Source organism: Myotis daubentonii, chromosome 21 (genome assembly GCF_963259705.1).
Source record: "Myotis daubentonii chromosome 21, mMyoDau2.1, whole genome shotgun sequence".
Classification (NCBI taxonomy): Eukaryota; Metazoa; Chordata; class Mammalia; order Chiroptera; family Vespertilionidae; genus Myotis; species Myotis daubentonii.
The window spans coordinates 14,273,024-14,297,573 of record NC_081860.1 but is presented as its reverse complement, the minus strand read 5'-3'; the positions used below and the strand labels follow the sequence as shown (position 1 = coordinate 14,297,573).

Below are 24,550 nucleotides of genomic sequence, written 5' to 3'. Positions count from 1 at the left end.
GATCATTGAGGCCCCCATCGCCCAGGTAACAAATACCGCCCTGGACTCTCCGGGGCGGCCTCGGGCCCAGGAGGACGATGGGGGGCCCAGGACACACCAGCAGGCGGGCTCCCCTGAATGGGCCACCGGAAGCGCGCGCGCCCTCAGGTTCCCGCATCTCCAGTCAGACGGGACCCGGAAGGACGACGGCCTGGTTGTTTAGGAGAAAAATCTCGAGGCCTATCTATCGCCGAGGAGATATGGCTGCTCTCCTGAGGGCTAGGAACCTGCGTCGTCGTGTTTGCTCGTCAAACTGTCAGTCATTTTTCCATTTCATAAAAAAAAAAAAAGAATGCAAAAACCTGAATTCAGAAGCACCGACTCCTGAGCTTTTTCCAGAAGCGAAGGCCTTATCTCCAGGTCACTGTACCAGTAATTCTGGCCCGGACACCGGCGCTAGGAAGCCCCCCCAAGTCAGCCCTGAGGGGTCCGCACTGCGGGGCGCAGAGCAACTGTTTCCAACCAAAGGTTTCCTCACCCGCCAATCGCGGGCCTCGGCCGCTTCTGAAAATCATAAACCCCTACGGAGGTGAATGACACGAAGGCCAGCCTATCGGCGTGGGGAAAGTGGAAGGGGGCGGGGTCAGAACTCACCAATAGTATTGAGGCAGTTGTTGTTAAGGGGAAGAGAGACGCCTGCGAGCGTGCGTGAGGACGCTCGGGAGAGAAGGGAGGCGTGCCAGGAAGCGGGCTGAGCCAATGGCCGCGGTGGGCGGGCGGCGGCGCGCGTGCGCGCTGGGATCTGGGGCTGCGGGCGGGAGGCGGGGAGCGGGCAGCAACGCCGCGGAGCTGCTGCCGCCGCCGCAGCCGCCGCCGCAGCGAAGAGGCCATGTTGTGTGGTGTGTGGGGCGGGGGGAGGAGGAGGAGGGAGTAAAGCTGAGAGAGGAGACGGGAGAGAGACACCACACACACACGGCACAAGATGGCCGGAGAGGCAGCAGCACCCCGAGCTGTCAGGCGTTCCGCCGCGGCCGCGGGACCCGCCGGCTGGCGGGGAGCTGCGCCCGGGCGGCCCGCAGGCCTCGCGGGGGGCGAAGCGGCCGCGGCCGAGACGAGATCGGCCGAGCGCCGGGGGGTCGGATCTCCGCGGCAGAGGCGCCCGGAACGGCCGGGGCCCGCAACGCCCCAAGTGCCGCTGCGGCAGCGGCCGCGGAGGCTCCCCGGGGTCCCGGCGGCTCGACGCGGCGCGGGCGCCAGGCCCTGCGCGGGCATCGCGTGCGGGCGACTTCGAGGCGCCGGCGGCTGCGCTCGGACCCGGTAAGTAGCTCCCCGGCCCCCTTTATTGTCCTTTGTCCTTGGGAGGAAAAGCGAAATGTCCTTGAACGTGCGAGCAGGAGGGGTGGGGGGTGGCGGGCTGGGCCTCGCGGCCGGCTGCCTGCAAACCCTGCCGGCGTCGGAGGCTGGCCCCCGAGCGGGCAGCGCCGCCGGGCCCGGGGGTGCGGGGGTGCCGGGGACCCCGTTGCAGACCCTGCGGCGGGCGGGGGGCGGCCCCGCTGCCCGGACCGGGCCCCGCCGGGAAAGGGGCGGCGGCGGCGGGTCCCCGTAGGCGGGAGCCCGGAGGGGACCGAGCGAGGACCGCGGAACCCGTTTCCGTTCCGGTGGGTGAGTTCTTTTGATGTTTGGGGTAAAAGGACCCTTTTTTCGGGTTCTCCTACGGGGGAGCTTTTTTCCCCCCACCTCTTTCCGGTAAGATGGGAACTCATCTTGAGCGATCGAGTTTAAAAGAACAATGGAATCCGGGCTACGTTGAAAGAAAAAAAAAATAAAACTTGTTGTTTTTTTTTTTCTCTTATTTTTTTTTTCTTTTCCCCTTTTGGGTGTTGGCTCTTAACTCTTTCAAAGCCGATGTTGAAAACGGCTGCGGGGATCACCGGGGAGAAGGGACTTGCCGCCCCTGGAAAACCTTGATGACGTGAAGGTTGTCTTTTTAAAAAATGCAAGTTGGAGGAGGAGGGAGGAGTGCGTCTGGCATTTCAAAAAAAAATAAAAATGGGAAAGACAAGTTTACTGTCATGTCAGGGCGGTTTAATGGGAATAGATTTGAATGCTGGGGCCAGGGCGATGACGTCTGGTTCATAATAAGTGGCATTTGCCGAGTTGCTTCGGCTTTTGGATATTTGGGTGGTGATTAAATACACCCGTTTCGGTACTTTTTCTTTTTTTAAAAAAAAAGGTCATCAGGAGCCGTTATCTGCAAACTGATCGCACCTGCATGTTGGAACGCACTTGAGCCTTGCTCCTAGACTTTTAAAAGTTTCAGTTCGTCATTTTACGTTTTTTTTTTTAAAAAAAATCATCATCATCCGTATCGTCCCAAGCCGTGGTCGACAAAACTTTTACAAAGGGCTAATCGGCTCCCTCCCCAGATCTCCGTTTGGAGTTACTTTCTCGCAGTGTAAATATTAAAGTAGGCTTGCTCTCTGGAAATGGACGGAGCAGAGGAGCCATATTTGTTGCTTGCACGAACATCTAGATGGTCTTACCACGAACAGTATTTTTTAAGAGGTGTCGGTTTCAGAAATGCTGCAGTCCTCCGCCTGTGCACTTGGGACTAACGTTGGGGAGGGAATTTAAGTTTTCGGTTTGCAACAGACCGCCAGTGCAGAAAACCTTTGTGTGTTTTTGGAATATATTTGTCTCCATTCTGCGGGATGGGTGCTGTAAAGTGCAGATTTTTGCCTAAAAAGGCTGTTGGTAAATTACTCAAGTTTACCCAGTCCTTCTAAGATCAAAGATAACTGCTGTGATCGACCGCATTTCGGAAGGTATTTTTGTCGGTAAAATGGTTTTATTTCCGAATAGCATGCATCTCGTGCTACATGTTACCTCAGTTGCGCATATCTTGATTTTACAGGCTCTGTTGTTTAGGTACCAGTTTTGTTTTTGTTTGTTTTTTCAAGTTGACCTTTTTGAAATTTTTGGATGCTGGAAGTGATCTTAAATGAATATTCTGAATCTGGTATCTCAGAATCCCTCTGAATAGAGAAATGCAAAATAATTGCCGGCGTTTTCTACCTCATCAGATCTTTTTACAAGAGTAATGGGGGCAGGGGAGACTGTAAGTGTTAAAGACCCTGGTTTGAAATTGAATAAATGTCCTAGTTACTACATGTTTGAAAGTTGCTTAAAAGACAAAGCTAGTATCCCACTTGGTGAGATCAAATAACTTGTAATTTAAAATTTAAAATAACCAGTGGCCATTTTAAACTTCACTAATTTCTCTTAGAAGAGTAAATTTTCAATTACTCATAATTTTTAAAGGCATTCTTCGATAGGAAGGGAAATGTTAATATTTGAGTCTTTGAAAATGGTTAACTCCCCCCCCCCTTTTTTTTTGGTATTGCCTGTCATCAAAAGAGGAAAGATAAAAACAAGGGCATAGTCTTAAATCTGTCCAAAGATGTAAATCTTCTGCATTTTTTTTTATTTCAATGCCTTAGTCACAAGTATTAGTCTATGCAACCAAAAGGTGAGGAAAGCAAAGACTGATAGATGTTAAGATAAGAAATAACTGCGACCTAAAATGTACAGGTAGTGTGTGATGAGCTGTCTCTTACATTTACCCATAGATTATTGAGTATTTCCTTCTCATTGTTTCATCATACTGAAACTTAGGCCAAGAAATGTTTAAAAATCAAAACATTGATATCTTCCTTTTTTTTTTTTTTTTTTAAGGTAACTTACAAGATTAAAATAAAATTTGGTTGATGATGGTTCTGAACAGATACAGCTCTTTTATTTGAGGTAAGAGTGGGTAAATTTTTATTACTTTGACATAAAAATAAGCTTATTAGGTTTTGTTTTTGTTCTTTTGAGAATTTATATTTCCAGCAAGTAGTGATTATGAATATGAGTAAATATCAGGAATAATTTTACCAAGCTTTTAAATCTTTTCATGGGATAGAAAGTATATATGCATAGCTGTTGTAACTCAGCCGTATATAGTTTGAAACACTGAAAGGTCCTTTACGCCTTTGTTTAATTTTGGGAACAAAAAAAGACTATATTTTGAGGAAAACCATGAACCAAAGATAGACTTTCTCTTTTTAGGTCTCTAATACACTGCAAACAGTTTTAATCTTTTAAACATGTAAATAAATGAAGTTATTGGAAAATTTGAGCTAGTTATTATTTCTACTCATAGATTTTAGGGAAGAACATTTTAAAAATCAACTGTTGAGAGCATAGATTTTAGTTTTTGTTTCTTTTACATAATGAAAAGTTTTAAAACACTTCTCCCTACTTGCTGTTGGTTGTTAAATCAATAAATTGCTTAGAATATTTCTTTTTCCCCCAAAAGAAACCGTTTTGAAGACAGAGACCATGGAGTTTTATATCTGAGGATAAAGGAAATCTTTGCAGAAGTCTGTATTTTATATAGCAAGTAAGTAAATGTTTTTACCCACCATCTGAAATTTAGTGCCTACCACAATTTGAGTAGGAAAATATCAGTAAATTTTGTCAATGAAACAAACGACAGACTGTTTATCTTGAAAAGATGAGAAAAAGCCCATCAAATGCCATTTCTTTGTATCAAAGCTTTTTTGTATTAACATTGAAACAGTTGACACATGTAGTTTCTATCAGAACAGAAAGACATTAAGTACTTTCCAATAAAATGGTGCTCCAGGATAAATCAGGAGTTGAATCATCGAAATTATCTTTACGATCTTAAGTGTATATTCCTTTTGATGATACTGATCACGTTTTAGAAATGGTCTAGTCTAGAATTTTGCATTTGCAGATCTTGGGATTCTTAAAAGAACTATGTTTCCGAAACGAAATCGAATTCCATATTCTAGTTGCTACTTAATGGATTTTAGTCGCTTTACCCATTTTCCTGAGTTTTCAAACGTACAAAAATGACTTATTTTACGGAAAACTAGAATAAAGCATCTATAGAGACCTCCGTAACTTAATAATTATTTTTAAGTCGTAAAAGGAAGAAGTAATTTTCAATAAGCATACAATAATTTTACATCCTAAAACTAGATATGTGAGTGAAAAAACGTGTCCACTGATAATTTTCAAAAAATATTCTTTATTCATAAGTTAATACTGAATGTGAAAATTAATCTCAAGTTGAGATTAGTAAGGATTTGACAGAAAATATAGTAATATCTTGGGGAATGTTAAGAATACCCAAATAACTATTAGTTAATATAAGGGCAAATTTACCTTTGTCCTTGACATTTATGTGGAAAATCTTTTTATCTTTTGGTGTTTGCTTATTCTATTTTTCAAATAAGTGATAAAGATAATATTTTTATTGCCTTTGCTTTAGTTTAATTTTTCCTCTCCAGTCCTTTGCAATTTGATCAAATTTGTGTTTATCATACGTGAAAGAAAATGGTATGTTACACCTTTAACTAGTGTTTGCAAGACAAAACGCGCCACGCAAAATAATCAAAACATCTTTTACCCCAAGCGTCTTCTTGTTTTTTTAGTAACATATTTTGCTCAACAGCTTTTATTTATTTTTATTGATTTCAGAGAGGAAGGGAGAGGGAGAAAGAGATAGAAACATCAATGATGAAAGAGAATCATTGATGGTCTGCCTCCTGCACGCCCCCTACTGGGGATTGAGCCCACAACCCAGGCATGTGCCCTGACTGGAATCGAACCCGGGACCCTTCAGTCCACAGGCCTACACTCCATCTACTGAGCCAAATCAGCTGGAGCTACCTACCCCAAGCTTCTTTAATACAAATGCCGATGTTAGTTTGCTCTATGCAAATTATTGTAATTCATATGTGGTTGGCACTTACAAAATTTGAGAATTGGGCCTCTTAAGACACAAACATGTGAAGTGTGACATAGGTTAAGTATAACATGGCAATAAATTTATAGTGGCCTACCAAAGGTGTTAATTTAACCCATAAATAAATGAATGGTTTAAGGTTAGGAATGTTAAATGAAGATTTTTATTTTTTTAGTATTTATAGAAAAATCTAAATGATGTAGTAATTTCTACTCGTCTAATGGAATACAACGCTTCCTTTATCACCAACAAGAGACAGGATTATAATAGATCACATTTTAAGGTTTTCATGTACTTCACCTGAACTTCATGATAGTGCTTATATTCATTGTTTCGTTATTTGGGGTTTGAACCAAGGTTGTATAATGGGCAATAATAAGTTTGATGGACAAGAATAATGGACACATGAAGACAAATATAAATGTAGGTACTATTATTTTAAATTACTATATTTCATTAAGAAAGTAAATTACTTAGTTAAATGCTATTTTCTGCTTAGCAGATCAAAGTAGTAAATGTTAAATATTTACTTTTAAATGAGCATTTTTAACCAATTCTTGAATCCAAAATCACCCGATCAAGTTGGTGATTAGGTTGGATTTGCGTTTGTTATCATGGTAAATAATAGCTGTTTAAAAAATTATCTGAAATTCCACAGAAATGAAAGAAGCCATGCTCGTAGTTAATTATACTGTTTTTTAAGCCATGGCACAACATTTAGAGGCTAGATTATGTGAAATAGATCATTTTGAATATAAACATTTTTTCAAGGTTAATTTACTGTTTCTCAGTTTCTTAATTGTTAAGATACCGGGACTGGGACAACCAATGAATTTACTCTTTCTCCTGTCTGTTTTAATTCTTTGTTGGGAGGCATAGCATAAGGGGCAAAAGATAATTTGAGGACATCTCTATCTTCTTTATTAATGAAAGGTAGAGGTGTGTGATACAGTGGAAAATACAACTGAGATTCAGCAATCAAGAGACCCAGCCTCTAATGTAAATTAGCCCTATAATGTTGACATTTTATTCAGTGTACACCTTAGTCTCCTACTTTTAGTACAAAGTACCAAATTCTGCTATAAAAATAATAGAAGTGTCTATTTCTCTTACAAAAAGTGGAGAATAGTTTTTATAATTTTTGCATCGCAAATCATGTAGTTCTGTGGTGAAACTGTTTGAGTAAGACGAGACCCGTGCAATCGCGTAACCGGCATTCTTATTTTTAGGAATTTCCAGATATTAATAAACAGTATATATATGAAGAAATTGGAAAATCGATCTTAATTTGTTTTTAAACAATTAAGATTTAGAATGCTGTAGTAAAAAGCATTATTTGGAGTTTTGAAAATAATTATTTGATTAAATACATTTAAACTTTAGGCCCTGGTCGGGTAGTTCAGTTGATTAGAGCACTGTTCCAATAGCCAGTTTCAGGTTCGATTTCCCGACAGGACACATACAGAAAGCAGTCAACAAATGCATAAATAAGTGGGACGACAAATCGATATTTCTCTCTCTCTCTCTTCCTCTCTCTCTCTTTCTCTTTCTCTCTCTTTCCCTCTTTCTCGCTCCCTCTCTCCTCGCTCCTTCCTTCCCTCTTTACATTAAAAAAAGCTTATTGTATCTAATGAAACATTTGCAGCTGACCATTGGGATTATCAATGATAATACCTGGCATAATTAACTTAAGAAATTTCTATATTTAGATATCATTGTTTTACCAGCTACCTTTCCTTTACAGATTGAGTGGCTTAGTTCAAACTTTTGATTTTCATTTTGGCTGTTACTTCTGAGTGTAAATTAACCATTAAAATTTAAATGATTATTTTTACATAGAATTAAGTAGCATGTTTTCTTACAACAATTTGATAGTTGATTTAAACATAGTGTAAAGCTAAATAGTCTTGTTTCTTGAAAAACAATCTTAGCTTTTGAAGCTAAGCTATTTATATGAAATGAAATATTTTCCAAACAATGAATTATATATGTGTACTATATAGTAATCATAAGAATTTTAGTTTAGACTATCATGTTAGATATTTTGCTTAACATTTTAATGGTTTGTGAGTTGTCTTGTGGCCGTTTTCTAATGACTATCACTACCTTATTTTTGTGGAAGACATTTTATATTTCATAGTGTTCTCTGATCTTATTCTTAGTTTAAATGTTAAAAATTGCTTGAAGGGTTTTAAAAGGTGACAAATATTATAAGAAAAGCACAAATGGACTAATGATGATAATGTACGACTTGACTAAAACTGTCTTTGCCTTTTATTATAAAAGGCCCAGCTAGCAAAATGGTTATTTACATGGCACCTATAATTTCATATTCAATGAGAATCTATAGTACTGCAAAATATTAAAGATAGGTAGGAGCATGAGCAAAATTACCGACTTGTATCGTCTGCTTAAGCGGACCTTGGCTGCTTCCCTTTCAAAGGACGGCGCAAAGCACTACTTGGTAAATTTTGGGAAGGAGCCAGTATAATAGATTATATTTGTGTTAGCACAAAGTCCTTTTCTATATTTGGTGGAGGCTAAACCCAGAGGTACATTCTTACATTGGTAGGTAGCTTTTTGTACAAGCACATTATCAGACCAATGGGACATTTCTTTCACCAGTAGTCCTTAAACCAGTTACACCCTTCTCTTAGGGGTTATATAAGTTTATTTTACTTGGATGATTTAAATTTTGTCTTTATTCAGAAAATCCTCTCTTATAAAGTCTGAATAAATTGGAAGCTTAAAATAAATAATTCTGTTTCTTATAAATTGCTTTGTTACCCGTGGGAGGATTTTTTTTGGCACCTTACTTTTAGAGGTAATTTTGAAGCCAATTTTTGCTGTATTGATTGATTAGTCAAAATGACTAAAGGAATTTAGACTTGGTAAAGAAAATCAGGAGCTTGCTTTATAATTTGAAAATTTGAAATCATAGCCTGGAAAAACATTTGGGTAGCTAAGTTTAACCTAAATCCTAAACAGTGCTTTGGCTTTCTAAAAATTTTTCAATTGCCATACTTTGATGCTGAACTTCTAAACAGCTTTTCTTGGGTAGGTCAACATATTGAGATTATTATAAACATGCTTTGGAGCAGGAGTGACTTAAAATAGTATTTAACCTATATTCAGAAGATATTTGAGATATAGGAAACAACTCTTCCATGTTTACTTTATGATAATCTTAACTAGTGAAAAGCATGGATATGATCTTTGTTAATCAAGTATATATTTTAGAAAGGATTTGAGTTGAGTAGATCAGTACAATTAGTAAAAATAGTTTGAAATTGTGCCTAAGGATTCCTTTCCAACACTTTACCTTAGAATAGTGTATGTGATCATTTAAAACAATATCCTGTATAATACAAGCCCAGTGACCAAATAGTGGAATGACCCGTCGACCGCTCATTATGACACGCAATGACCAACAGGGGGCAGATGCTCAACGCAGGAGCTGCCCCCTGGGGGTCAGTGCGCTCCCACAATGGGAGTGCTGCTCAGCTGACCGGGGTGAGCAGCGCTCTCACAGTGGGCCAATCCCCGCAAGCCACGCCCCCCCACCATTGCATGAATCCTATGCACTGGGCCTCTAGTGACAATATATAAAGTGAGAAAACAAGACCTTGTACGTAGGTAATGCAAGTTTTCCTTTAGAACTTATAAATGTAGACAAATGAGAGACCAGAAGATGAAATAATTTTGTACTATTAAGTAGTGATGTTGGCTCTGCTAAACAGCTGGGTCTCAACTCTTGCTATCCATTCAATCTACCTGGGGGAGCTCTTGGGGACTGAGATTTAGACATTCACTTGTTTTATAGTAACTCATTTTACAGGTGAGTCTCCTGTACAGCCAAATTTAAGATCCTCTGCAGTAAAACTTTTTATCTTCTACTTGTTTATATACATACACGTGTCTTGGGCTTTTGGCGAGTGATCCTTACAAGATGTTTCTGAATAAATCCTGGCATATTAATACTATTTTTATTTTTTTCTACGCATAAAATTATATTCTTTTTATTTTCTGCAGAAATGTGAATCCTGAGACTGAATCTCTAAAGGGCCTGTACAACGTAATAGATGTTGGTGGAAGCATTTAGTAAGTTTACTCAATTTACATCTTTTTCCTGTTTTAATTTTAAATATGACTTTGGAAATTTTGAGTACCTGAGTCAGAATTGTAAAAATACATAGGGATTTAGTGAAGCTCAGAGCAACACAAAAAAAATAAAACCAGCATGGTTAGATGTGTGTGAAGTTTATTATTTCAATTTTGCTTATTAACTTATTCTAACTTATTATTTCCTACTTTCTTCAATTAAACTGAGGCAAGAGGTACAATGCACAGAAACCCATAGTTGAACATGCTTCTAACCACCTTAGATCTGGGTGTTGGTAAACTCCCCCAATTTTTTAAAAATAAAGTTTTATTGGAACATAGCTCTGCTCTTTCATTTATACATTATCTGTGTCTGCTTTCCCACTACAACTGCAGAGTTGAGAATAGTTGTAGTTAATGGTCACAAACCCTAAAAGAGTTACTGTCTTGTCCTAGATCCATCTTGATTGTCAACTTGACCCTACGTATGTAGAAATCAGAAGCCCTTGGTTTTCCTTTTGGTAATAGAACATACTTTTTAATGGATGTTAGTATAGTCATGCTAATAAATTAAGTAATTCTGAACTTCCCTTTTTTGAAAGCCTAATAATAATTTCTTCTGACAGTGGGGTTATGCTCTGATATTAAATGACTTGGTAACAATTACTATGGAGTAGTTTTTCAAATTCCCAACCTGAGAAATAGTGGGTAAGAATTAGTGGTAAAACTGTGTAAAGAAATTTGGATGAATTCTCAAAAGGATTTATTTATTACTGCAAAAATTTTACATATGATAATTACATACTAGCTGTTTGTTAAAGACACTTATTTTTTAATCACATTTGGAAATTAGATTCTAGATAATTTTTTATTCTAATTACTATTTCAACTTCCATTGTATAAGTGGCCATTAAGGCCTGCAAAATAATGTGTGGTTTTTTTTGTTTTTTTTTGATGGGAGTGGTGTGGGCAGAGATGAAAACTTTTCTAATATAGTACAATTATTGACCTTGTCTTATCAAATATTTTGAAGAGATATTGCCTGGCATATAGTGGATGCTCAATAAATACTTGTTGATTTATTATTATATATAGTGTCCATTAAACATTTATCAAGTAGTGTTTTGGGTCTAATAAAAAACCAAACTGAAATTCATTATTGAAACATTAGTTTTAATACTTTATTTTTTCAATGTGCCTGAAAGCTAAAACCTTGGACTCAGTAACAATTAAAATTGACAAGAAACTACAAGTCTCAATCTCTTAAGCAGGTGTAGTTGACTATTAAACTTATAGGGGCAAAGGGCAAGATTTCATTTGATGACAAGACCTTTAAGATGATTAAGTTATCATAATTAACAGTTGGCTAGTCTTTCTCAGATCATTTTGTACTTAGTTTATTAAGACCCAGACTTTTTATTTTATAATTTCTTTAATTTTATTGATTTTAGAGAGGAAGGGAGAGGGAGAGAGAGAGAAACACCAATGATGAGAGGATCATGGATCGGCTGCCTTCTGCATGCCCCCTACTGGGGATGGAGCCCGAAAGCCAGACATGGGTCCTTGACTAGAACCGAACCCAGGACCCTTCTTGATAGAGTGTCAGTCCCCAGGCTGATGCTCTACCCACTGAGCCAAACCTGCTAGGGCAAGACCCGGACTTGTTAATATACTGTAATCCTATAAAGGATTTGAGCTCTTACTGGGTAGTGAGACAAAATATGTGAGTTTTCTATTAAATGTTTTCAAATTAAAGACCAATACAAAGAATATTGAAATCAAGCCATAAGCACCAAGACAAAACATTAATTAATTACACGACGGGAAATACATTCCTGTTCTGGATAATTTTATATCCATCTATTCCTTTGATTTTGCAATAAGTGTTCCAGTTTTAAGATGATTTAGTAAATTGTGGCATTATTAGAGTCCCGTTTTTAAAATTTAAGAACCATTAATCACTTCTTTGTCTTTGTATTTCTTCCTGTACCCCACATTTCTATTGAGATGAAAAATTGGGGTTTGTTGGGAAGTAGAGATAAGGAGATTACTTCTTTTGGGGGAACATCTCATAAACTCAATTCTGTAATGAACCATTTACTTGCATTTGAGTTAACAATACTTTATATTACAGTGTCTCTGTTTTTGAAACAAATTTGCTGGATCAGAATTGAAACAGAAGATCTCCTTAATTTTATGGGTTTTTTTTTTTTTTTTTTTATCTACAGGATTGGCGAATTTTAAGAGGTAGCAATTACTTCCTACTCTCTTAACATAGTAGTCTTTACCTTCGCTTGTGGGATTTAATTTAGAACAAGCAATTTTCCATAAAAAGAAGACATAAACTAGTGAACATCATAGTGGAAACGTCTAACTTTCCATAGTATGAGCTTGAAGCTTACCTTTTATGTGAACTAAACAAAAGATCTGGGTCTCTTTGATGATGTTATTCTAAATCAGACCATCATCTCTCCAGTATGTCTACAGCCATTTGCACGTTATTGGAGAGACGTAGAGTAGTAGGGCTTTGATATCAAAACTCAGTTTTTTTGTACTGATGTTATTTTAGTGCAAGACTAAATAGTCTTTTTAAAGCAGAAAGTGTTTTAAGTAATTAACTCCATGATTCTATGGATTCTTCAGAGATTTCATTACTGTTGGATTATAAGTTATATGAATTTAGTAAGGTTTGTAGGTCCCCAAGTACTGTGATTATCGTGGTATATCAGAGTAAAAGCTAACATTTATTGAGGTCTTTATATATGCCAGGTAATATAAATGCTATACAGATACTATCTCATTTAAGCCTTACTGCTGCTACATGAGGTAGGTACTGCTGTTACTCCTTCACAAATGAACTGGATTTTGTTATCAAGAATATTTCTAGGCTCAAATAACTCATGCCTGCTTTCTTTTTAATTTTTAATGTAATTTTGCTTACTAGCAATTTTAGGTTTTGTAAGAATTTGGAATTCCATGAAAATTAATGGCTTACTCCTAAATCCCCTACTTTTAGATGCTTTTATGCTTGACTGAGCACTTTTACTTATATTAATAAGATTCTTACTTTTGGCTTTTGATTGACTTCAAGGAGTACAGATTGATCCTGGTTTTTAATGTTATGGAAGTATCTCCTTTCTCTTTTAGCATTTTTTTTTTCAATTCCCAGCCCCCCTCCCCCTTTTTTTACTATATTAAATATATGACATCATATGTGACAGAATGACCAGTATATTAAGTTTTTTCTATTTTATTTTTATTACACAAGCTAGTGATTTTGAGTAATTTTGGAATGCTTTTAATCTCATTAGGTTTGTTTTTTTTTTAATTTAAAGAATAATGGGCTTTTATATAAAGTCCTGGATAAATTTACCTCTTACTCTGTGGCAGAAGAAAATAGAGCATTGATTTATCATTTCATGTACTAAATTGAATAAATTGCACCTATAGACATGTAAATGATTGTAACTTGATATCAATGCTTTAGTTTCATTGTTCATCATAATAGTATTTACTGCCCCAACTTCATTTAGAGCTTGATTTTGCACCAAAACAATAGAGATTGGGGGAAAATAGTTTTATAATGAACTCTGCAAGAAGAATGAAGGTATTTTTATTTCTATAGTTCTATATAGAAGTGTATATCCCTTAACTTAAAGGAATGAACAGTTCAAATGGAAGATATTTTACTGATGTGGGGAATGAATGAGTTTCAGGCTGGAGAGAAATCGGCAAAATAATTAAGGAGAAATACTTTTGTTTATTACTGATTTTGTGACACTCATTTTTAGTTTTTTAAAAAATATGGATGGTAGTGTTTCTTGGTTAACCAAATAGTTAAGTAGATTTTTTATTGTATACTAGAGGCCCGATGCACAAAATTTGTGCAAGTGGCTCCGGTTCATCCACCCGGAAGGACATCTGGTCTAATTAGCATATTACACTTTTATTATTATAGATTATTATAGATAGTAGACAACAAATTTTAATTATAGTTTAGGATACAAGGTATTAACTACCTAATGAGCAAAAATGCTATTATACTTAATAACCTCTTAGTCAGTCACCCAGACTTTATAAATTTAGTTTGAGAGCTGCATAATTTACAGAGAAGACCAGGGCTAAAACTTATATTTGCAATTATGTGGATCCTGATTCATCAGGATTATTTATTTAACGTTAAAATCACTTGGCTTCCCACTTATCCCTTTAATTCAAAGTAGTTAAGTAATGTATTTGTCATTCTCTGAGAAACATTTGATATTTTGGCAGTGGGAGTATTTTATTTGTATATAATTTGCAATCTTATAGCATTTAATGGCAAATATCAAATAAGCCAAGCTGACACTTTGCCTTTTTTATCTTTTTTCCCCCTAGTGGCTACATATTTCCAGCATTCTCAGATATGTAGCTAAAGATAGTGGCATTTTTGTTGTCTATTTGCGATATTCTAAGCAAAATTAATATCTGTTAACTGGAAAACTATGCTATGATTGATCCACTGCTTTGGTTTCTTTTATTCCTTAGGATTCTTTTACATAATTAGTGTGTGTGTGTGTGTGTGTGTGTGTTTTGTTTTCTTTTGAAGAAGAATATTGGAAAGTTCTTCATTGAGATTTAAAATCCATAGTGTTGCTGTAATTTAGCTTTCCAGGATTTTTGAATTTAAATTTTTGTCTTCTACAAACACTAAAACAGTATCACATTTAACTAGTAAAGATTTATCTCTTTACTGCTACTTTTTGAAAAAAAATTTTTTTTTATTTTAGAGAGGAAGGGAGAGGGAGAGAGAAATAGAAACATCAGTGATGAGAGAGAATCATTGGCTGCCTTCTGTACGCGCCCCCCCAATGAGGTTGAAGCCACAACCTGGGCATGTGCCCTGATTTGGAATTGAACCATGACCTGGTTCATGCTTAACCACTGAGCTAAGCTGGCCAGGTTACTGCTGCTTTTTTTATGGTTACATGTGTATCTGTGATAGTAAAAAAACTTTGTTACTTGTGTGCAGTCTTGGATTCTCTCATTGACAAGTTGTGTGTAGTACATACAACTTTAAATAAGACAGTTTCATAGTTTAAAGCTGTTACAAAATTAAAGCTTTGTGTATGGTAAGAGTGTCTTCAAGGTGGGTGGTTGTTCTCTGTTTGAAGGTATTCCAACAGCGTTTTTTCTTTTAATGTTTTCATCAAGCACCCACAGCTTGAAGCGTCTCAAATGGACCCTACCGCTGAGAAATCAAGATGGCAGTCCACTATGGGGAATAGAGGAAAATGGATTAATACAAGAGTGCTGTGATAATACACAACCAAGACAGGGTTCATTTAACATGGATTTCATGAAATGAATGAAGACAATAGGTTTCTTACCCAACACAGATGGACAGTGAATTTGACTTTCCAAAGACTTTTTGTATCATTAAACAAGCCCATTTTTGACATTTGGAGATGAAAGATGGCACGTTAACAGAGATGATAGTTTGTATGTCTGGAATTTTTTTCAATTTGATCTGTATGAATATGACCTTGTGAAATGTTAATTTTAATAAAATTTCTAACACTTTAAAATTTCTCAGTTTGGGCTTTTTTTTTTTTAAAGCTGAAGACTCATTACATTAAATGTGCGCCGTAAATAACAATTGGGCCTTTACAGTTGTCCAGCAGTGAAGTGTACTGAATAAAGCTGGTAAAATGGCAATGGTGTGTTGGAAAATATTTTACGTCGTTGATTAAGATTTATTTCCACCAGTTGTGGAAATTTATTTGTGCTTTAAGAAATAGGCGTTTGGTTAAATGCCGTTTTATGCCTTCTTGAATATCTTGCAAAATAACCAGTCAATAGGTAATAACAGAATCTTTAACTTGCCACATGATTTTAGTGAACGTTTAAAACAAAATGCATTTTGTCTCAAAATTCAGGATGAGTGATAACAGTATTTTTCTGAGTTTTGTGTTGATAAAAAGGTCTTTTTTATCTGCACTTCTTAATATTGAAAATAAGACATCTTGCGATAGAATATTCATCTGAACAAAACAGATGCCTCTTATCTAGTTAATGTTAGGGGAAGAAATGTTGGATTTATAAGGGAATGTCCTTTAAGATATTCATAAAAGGCCTTAAAATTTTGGTGGCAATACCGTCTATAATATATGTGATGTAAATATAAAATAGGAATATTCTGTATTTTTCTTATTCTCTACATTTAGGAATTCAGAATAAATGAATCACACCATGTCACAGATGACATTTGATTTCCAGGTGAATACTGGCATTTTATCGATAATCAACTGACACTAAGTTTATAAATGTGTGCTAGGCTTTATTTGGATAAACCAAATCAATTGTTGATATTTTCCCATTATACATGGAAAGTTCGGCTTGATGTGTTTTTGTGTGTGTGAGAGAGAAAATAGCTAATGATACTGTGATTTGTGATTAATGTCAAATACTGTATAGCATACATATCCATTATCAGTACATGTGCAGTATGTGTTCTCATTGAATGGTTTGAAGTGGTTGGTTTGTATATATCAAAAGTGGAATTTTGGATTTGGATTATGGTACAAAATCACTTTTTGTAGAAAGTGTGGAATTGAAACTGGGTTTTGATTATGGCTTTTACATTGACCTAGATGCAACTTGTTGCTTTTGTTGGGTATAAAGTGAAAGTGATTATCAACATTGAGGAAAGGACATGGTTCTGGAAGATTATAATGTTGATTAGGGAAAGTTGATTTGATTTCTTTTTTTTGATGTGTGAATATTTTCTTGGGTGCTTTTTGAGAGAAAAAGTGTTGAACAATTTGTTTCTGGCATTAGTATTTTGTTTTCCATAGGTGTTAATGGTTTTGATATTTAGGAGAATTTGACCTGTGACATTACTTTGATAACTTGCTGTCAGATATGACCTATTAACTATTGTCAAAAATCTGAACATACTTAGAAATTGATTTGAAATACAAGGGAAGAGTTGGGGATATATGTGCTGTGTTGGTTTTGGCGGTCGAGTTTCTTGGATTTGTCATCGATATGACAATGGTAGTTCCATATTCTTGAGTTGAATAACTTGGTTTTGCCTGAATCAATGTGGGAAGTAAATATATGGTGATTTTGAGATTTGGGGAGGGGGTGTAAAGTTTGCAAGGTTATAGAATGGGTTAAAGAATTTTGTGAAAGTACAAAGAAAAATGGAAATTATCAAATTAAAACGAGTTGCATTAATTTTTGCGCTAATGCAACTGAACACTAGGGAGGCGCTCTTGAGTTGTACCCCTTTCTTCCAGTTGGGATGGAAAATGCCCCTAATTTGGTCTTTAGATAATTTTAGGCTTCATAAAGAATTCAAACTTGAATTTAATCTATAAAATTGAGATTTTGTTTTTATTTGGAAACCATTTTACCCTGGGTGGGGTTAATTTTTAAAAAAGACTAATATTAAAATGAGCTTAACATTTTCTCAGAATTATCCCTTTTTCAAAATGGCTTTATAAAACACCACTTCCTGCCCAGAAAGGAAGTTATTTTAGCCCAAGGACTGAAATATTTAGCAGATCTTTAGACAAAAGGAACAAATTACATTTCTGTCTGGCTTAAAAAGGGTGCTTGAGCCAGAGGGGGTTAAGAAACCCTCCCCCCTTCCCCTGATGGGGTGGTCTGGAGGGGCAGGGAGGTGTGGGGGTGTGGGGTCCTCTGGCTCCCTGGGATGGAAGATCTTTTTTTTCTTTCTTTCTTTCTTTTTTTTTTTTTTTTGGTGGAGATGAAGGGGTGGGTCTATGGTACATCACCTGAGTTGTGGGGTAAATGTAGAGAGTGTCAATCAAAGGCAGAGCTCTCAGAGCTGGGAAGGAGGCTCTAGATGGCGGCTGTGCCTTAGAGAGAGCGCGCTCTGCTCCCTGCCTTCGCCTCACTTTACGCAACTTTCCCCAACTTTCGGGCCGCCCCAGGGGGCCCCCGCAGCCCCCTGCCTCTCCTAGAGACGGACTGGGGTCGATTGGAACCCCTTTGAGGGGGAAAAGCAGCTTTTTGGGGCTTTCTTTTCGTGCCTTGTTGGAAAGAAGCAGCCGTACTGGGAGCCCAGGTCGTTGTTTTTTCCAGCTTAGAAGCCATGGCGCACCTCCATTTTTGTGCGCTCTCCTAATGAGGTTTTTTCCCTCCCGAACCCGGCTCGGTATTAATTGTTGCTTTATTTTTTTTGGACCCGTTCACAGATCGGAGGATTGTTTTATTTATTTTTCGGGTTTTTTTTTTCCACGGAGAATTTCGTTTTTTATTTTTAATGGTTTGGGACCCGATCTATTTGTACCACTAGCTAGGACTCTCTGGCTCTGGACCTACTACATGGATCAGGTAAGTTCGTGATCATGAGTGATAATTCTAAGGATTTATAGCTGAAAGTTGGCTTTATTTTCGGTAAAGAGGAGAAATTCCTGGATGACGCAATAAGATAAAGAGCTTGTTATTTGTATCCACTGTGTTACTTTGAGAAACTTTCCGTATTGATAAGGGATGATTCCCCCTGTGTGTCCTGCCTTTTTTTTTTTTTTTTAAGGTAAAACTAGAAATAATTTTGTTTTTTCGGTGCTTAACTGCTGTTGTATTATAACAATATCGTGACATGGTCAGGACTTTGTTCCTGGTAATAAAACCGTCGATAGAAGCCGGGACCTTACCTTTCTTTCAACTTTTAACAGTAAATACCTGGGCACAGGACTTCAAAGCAAACACAGATTTCCCCTCCCCCTTAATATTTAAGAATTAAAAGATGATGAGAAATAAGGACAAAAGCCAAGAGGAGGACAGTTCGCCACACAGCAATGCATCGAGGTATGGAGCTATCAACTTTCTTTTTTCTTTTTTTTTCGGGGGGGAAACCTCAACTTACATTGTTTACCTTGACAGGCCAGGGTAGCTGTCTGTGTGATTTTAAGTATTTTACTAATTTGGGTTCGTTTTTTAAAGCGTGACCTTGAGATTGCTAATATGCCACACCCTAATTTTTTGGTAGCAATTTATGAAAGTTGAGTTGACTTAAGGCCTCTTACAGCAGTCGAAAGGTAAGGTACCTTTATTCGAGGGGGACTTTTCAGTAAACTGCAGTGTTTCTGACAATAAATTTCAGGTTTTAGGTTTTCGGGCTGTAGAAAAATGACCTTGTCGGTTTAGCCATTGCTGCATTGCACCATTTTACATACAAGGCAAATTTTTTTCTTTGAAGAAACTAGGATACCCCAACTTGTAACCGAAGGCCATAGAGCAGCCTTGTGGTAGTAAATTATAGTAAATAGACATTTGAGAAAGTTATATGAATGAAAAAATGTACATTTTAAAGCGAATTTGCAAAAAGGACCCTTTGACTGATGCCTCTCAGTTTACATTTTTACTTCATTCTCTATTTCTTTTGATACCTTGGACATTTTAAGACATTTTGATAGGATTTATCAAAACCTTGAGTTCGATGGTTACAGTTCCTGCATTTATGAAATTAAATCTGATCCCAGAAATCCAGGAGTACTCTTTTAATGTCCTTCTTTTCTGCTTTGTGATTGTTACTGAGATTAAAATTGTATATTTTACTTGTGAAATATTTAAGGCTCACATTTGCATGCTTATATTCAGACAATGCTCTTTCTGGTGGTAGATTGAGTAGTATATGATCCTGGCACTTTAGTTATAGCTGCTTTACATTTATTGATTTATTTCAACAGTGTCTCCTGGAATGCTTTATCCTCGGAAGCTTACACATGTACTGTTCACATCATGATTCGTTTCACATTTGCTGGAGTGCCTTGTTAGTGACTAAGGAATAAAACTGCTGAGATGTTTTGTATGATCTGTATATTAATTTTAAAAGCACATGCATGCATTTCTGGATGTGTGTGCTTATAAATTGGCACGTTACGAATTTGAAATCTTGGAGTTAAGAAGGATGTGATTGATTATATGATTTTTCTTACTAATTTGGTTTTACTTTTGTAATCTTATATAATATGCTATTTTACTACCAGGATGGTGAATATGAAAGTTTTTAATGTGGTTTATTACAAATGATCAATTTTATTTGTTTCGTCAGACCTCAGGTATTTTGACCTTTGCTTTCACAAATACCTTTCCACATTCTTTTGCAAATTGAGTTGTCACCTAGTTTGGACTGTGTCTTTTGAACTGAAATGCCCTTGTAATCACCCACCTTAGATTTAGGACAGAAAATTGCTCTACTAACCCCACACTGATTTTTTTTTCTGAAAAGTAATAGTGACTTGAAGAAACAGGAATCCTGACAAATACTTGACAAATTACTAAAGATTCCGTACCTACAATGGATACTCCCTTGGGTGTGATTTTGCATAGTCTCACCTGGGGGTTGGCTTTCTTATGCAAGGTTTGTGGTTAACCTTGATCAAACTCTGCTTTCTAATTTAAAACAGTCAAGCAGTGTTGTTATTCTTTTAATGATTTACTTCACCTGGAAATCTACTTTGAAGCTGTCCTGCACTTGCCTACTGTCAGTGGGGGGCTTCAGAAGCATGGGCTGTGTTTTTAAATGCACTTGGTCAAGTGTATTTTGACTCGTGTACCTGATGAGTGTCCAAAAACGTTTGCGAGACTCCTTGATGAGACCACGGAGACTGACATTTACTTGAATGACAGATACCCTACATTGAATACCTTGACACATGTACATAATTATGACATCACTTCCTTTTCAAATTGTAAAGCTCCAGGACTCCCTGGTGTGCTATTGGAGGAGTTTATATTTTATTTTCGGTGGGTTAAGGTAGAGGAGGCCGTCCCTAACTCTTCCTTGGTTCCTGAATCCACCAGAATTTCCCCCACCAAGGACCCGTTTCCGTGTCACAGGGTCTGCTGCAAAAACCACGTTTGCAGGCCAGGCAGGTGGAAGTTTGCAGGGTCAAGTCAACTTGGAGAATGACTTGAGGACCTGAAGGGACTGAGTGCACGTGCCCTCCTTTTGGAAATAATGCAGTACTTGCCAGCCATTATGTAACTTATTCTTTCCAAGTTAATATTTAAGCATAACGTTACATATACTTTGTATAGCGTGACTTTAGAACTAGAGTCAGAAGTCCCCTTGCAGAAGTAAGATCTTAACAGTATTGGCTGCCTGTCAAGTTTCTACATATTTAAAACAAAGTTGCCGTGGTGGGCCTGCACAGAAATGCACACCCCACACGTGTGTAAATCAGAGACATTGTGGGGTAACTCGCTAATATCCCAGGATGGAAGCGAGGGGAACCAGAATGGAAGTGTGTGTGCACACGGAGTTCTGTGTTCCAGGGCTCGCTCCTCCGCCCTCGCAGTTTATCTTTAAGAACTGAGACCGTTTATTAAGTTTATCTCCAAATCGTCTGCCTTTGAACCAGATTTATTCTGATAAGCCGGGGTGTGGTGAAAAATCACCTGCTTTGCAATCAGCTTCTAAGCAGCGAGTCTAAAACCCCGGGGCTGTTGAGAAGTGCTAACTGCAATTGCTTGTGGACTGTAAAAGTCAGTTTTTTCGGTGGCAGCCATTTTATGACACTGATAATTCTCACGGATCGGGAGTTTGGAGGAGATGGCAAATAAAGCGAATTGGAAGCCGAAATACCAAAACCCCTCTTTCTCCTCCCCTCTCCTCCTTTTGGTTCTCTGGTGCCGAAATAAAAGGCGTCTCGGTACTTAGCGCGGACAGCAGCCCCGAGAGCCCCTGGCATCTTGGTGCAGGTCCAGCTCAGTCACAAAATGGCTGTTCCTTTGTGCCGCAGCGCTGACAGACATACTGCATTGCACTGTGTACTCGCCAAACAGCAGGAAGTTGCCGTGCCGAGTTCAAAGGCCGGCCGGCGCCGGCGCCGAGAGCTGATTGGCTGAGCGCGCGCCTGGTAACAGCAGGTCAACAGCGTCGGCCCCGCCTCCTGACGTCAGGCGTGCCGACGCCGAGTTGCGTGGACGTCGCGGCGCCGGCCGCGTGCGCAGCCCGGGCGCTTCTTCGCCGGGCGTGCGGAGGCCGGGAGGGGAGAGGGGAGGGAGCGGCGCTCTGGCCGGGACTTTCCGGTGGGCGGCCACTTCCGTGAAGGGCCTCGCCGCGGGCGGTTGTCCGCCCTCCTCCCCGCGGCCCGCACCCTGCAGCTGCGATTCCCGTGCCCTTCCCCGCGAATGGTTTTCCTGTTTTAGAAAAACAGCTTTTGCTTTGGAGAAAGTAAAAAGGCGCTCGTAGGAAGCCTTCCGACCGCGTTGAACGTTTTCCGCTTTCTTGTCTGCTCTCCCAGCGGGCGTTACCCCATCCCCTCCCCGCCCCCCTTTTCTGTTCAATGTGCTTAGTGGGTTTAATTTTGTTACCATTTCGCTGCCAGAGGAGACATTTTTATTTCAGTGGAAACGTGTTAGCGGGCGTCCGTGCTGTTCGAACAAACACATGGCTCTTAAACAAAGGGACGATTATTTGAACTTGTCCCCGTGCATTTTTTCTTGGTCCCCTGCCTTCCCTGCATTGGCATTTGATGGAAAAAAGCGCAGGTCAGTATGTGCAAAGGGATTTGCTTTCAAGATAGAGTGAAGTAGAAAAATATCGGGAACTTTCACGGAACTGTAAATATTAGGTTAACTTAAGAAGAGAGAATGCTGGTGCAGCCCGGCCCGCGTGGCTCAGTGGGTAGAGCGGCGGCCTGCGGACTGAAGGGTCCCGGGTTCGAATCCGACAGGGACACGTGCCTCGGTTGCAGGCTCCTGGGGTGAAGATTATTTTTTTAAAAAAAAAAAAAAAAAGAAGAGAGACTAGAGCATTAGGCATCCATTATTATGCAAACAGGTGTTAGGAAACAAAGTGATGAACACGTGCTAAAGAAAAGTGACTCCCAAATTTAGCTTATATTGCAATCACTTGGCAAAATCTTGCAAAACATCTCAAGGAAATTTTAATTCCGTCCCCATTCAGGGAATTTTTATTCGGTCCCGAGAAATGTGAAAATACTCCGGGGATAATCGTGGTCTGCCTTGTTTGGAAAGATTTCTGGTTAAAAATAAATCTCAGTTCACCAAATGACGACATACAGGCACGAGTAATGAATTTAAGCATAAAGGCAAGAGTCTATTAATGTTTTTCTGTTGTACCGGGCGACACGATTTTTCCTATGTCGTTGGAGTATTTTTTTTCATTTTTTGAGCGTGACAGGAGTGAAGTTTGATGTAGTTGGCCATTGGTCAGCAATTTTTTCAGCTAAATATCTTCAAAAGAGATGTGGCCCTTCTGAGTGTAGGTAGAATGTTTCCCCGGGCGTATATTAAGTTTCTGAGTGAAGTTTACAAAAGGTAAAATTCATTCTAGTAGATTTTGCAGGTTCTCATCGTTGTGGTACGTAGGCGGAATTCTTTGGATTTTTTATGGAAAATGTAGGTGGATCTGGGTTTTCAGACTTGCTCATCAAAGGTTCTGTACGTGATTTTTAAAACCTTATGGTCAAGTAAATTTTAAAGCACTTGGTAGCCTCAGTGACAAATTCTGTAGAACGTGATCATTCACTGATGTTTCCAACCTCTTAAAAAGTGCACGTGCAGCAACAAGAACAAAGGTTTTTTAAAAGGTTTATTGAGGTTTGTTGTCACATTTTCACGTTCGCTAAATTCCTTTTCGTATTTCCTTAACGTCCCTAAACACGGGATAGAATTAAGTAGCGTTGCAGTCCTGTTCGAGGATCGAAACTATTCTGCTGAAGATGTTTTGCCCCATAGAATAGATGTGGCTACTCCGTGAGTTAAAATACAGCTGATAACATAGCAATTTATCTATGAACTGTATGCACTGAATTATCTTTTTAAAGAACCAGCATATTATTGGGTCTGGTTCTGGAACCTTCTCTGTGTGTTCCTCCCCTGTTCGCCCTGGAAAAGTGTCCTTAGAGCTTTCCTCTCTCCCTCTTTTGGACTCTTGCTTTGAAAACCTGCCGCTTCCTAAATTGCCATTTGGCTCTTTGGAGATGAACACCTTTTGCAAAGATTACGTCGCCCCAGGAAGGTGGGCACACTAAGGGTTTTCGTTGTGAGTGTGTTAGCAGGCTATTGCATTTCACCTGACAGTATCTGAATCTCACAATTTAACAATTAATGCCGCCCCCGCCCCCCTTCCCTCCACCCATACAGCAATCCCCTGACATTTGAGATTCATCCTGAGGCCACCTGAGATTTCCAGACTCCTCTCATTTCTCCCATAAAACGGAGCACAATAAACTTGTTCCTGATATAAAAAACTGAGTGAGTGCTCTGGGAGACATCCAGTAAAATTTTTCTTTTTTTATCCTTAGAATTCAATTGGCTTTCTTGAAAGCAGGGGGTGGGGGTTATGTTGGCAAAGAAACTGTTTTTGTTTTTTGGTTGTTGTTTCATCTCTTGTTTTTATCATTAACACAGACCACCCAGGTGAGTGTGTTATTTTGTTAAACACCTACGTTATTTTGTATACGAATACAAAAAACTGGGTTGGTTTACTTCTGCTGGGTGCTTGTTGTCGCTGAGCCATTTCCTCCTACATCCCAGCCGGAGGGGGCTTTGAAGTCAAGTTTATACCTGGGCAAAACTGACTCATCAAATGCCAGGGTTGGAGCACATTGTTTATATGTCTGTTCAGACCTTTCTGCCTCTTCAGTCTGAACTTGGATT

At 38.7% G+C, this 24,550-nt stretch overlaps 1 protein-coding gene and 1 long non-coding RNA gene across 10 annotated transcripts in view; both read left to right on the top strand.

Annotated features, from left to right (window-relative positions):
- Positions 1-816: 816 nt before the first annotated feature.
- LOC132222838 (uncharacterized) lies at positions 817-15,468 on the top strand. Of its 5 annotated transcripts, XR_009450314.1 has the most exons (6): positions 817-1,296; positions 1,882-1,957; positions 3,715-3,783; positions 4,340-4,423; positions 9,833-9,901; positions 15,095-15,468. It is a non-coding gene; the product is annotated as an uncharacterized LOC132222838 (long non-coding RNA). The 5 variants fall into 5 exon arrangements; XR_009450312.1 differs by lacking the exon at positions 1,882-1,957 and having other exon boundaries at positions 830-1,296; XR_009450315.1 differs by lacking the exons at positions 817-1,296; positions 1,882-1,957 and adding an exon at positions 1,489-1,637.
- Positions 15,469-17,711: 2,243 nt separating this feature from the next.
- The window catches only part of CHD2 (chromodomain helicase DNA binding protein 2), a 90,404-nt gene continuing 83,565 nt past the window's right edge, over positions 17,712-24,550 (top strand). For 2 of the 5 annotated variants that reach the window (XM_059678312.1, XM_059678309.1), the window contains exons 1-2: positions 17,712-18,247; positions 18,592-18,724. In XM_059678312.1, coding sequence (XP_059534295.1) covers positions 18,663-18,724 — 62 coding nt within the window. In that variant the 5' untranslated portion in view covers positions 17,712-18,247; positions 18,592-18,662. Of the gene's footprint in view, positions 18,248-18,591; positions 18,725-22,231; positions 22,415-24,550 lie in introns of those variants that run through there. The other 3 variants (XM_059678310.1, XM_059678308.1, XM_059678313.1) reach the window with 2 other exon arrangements.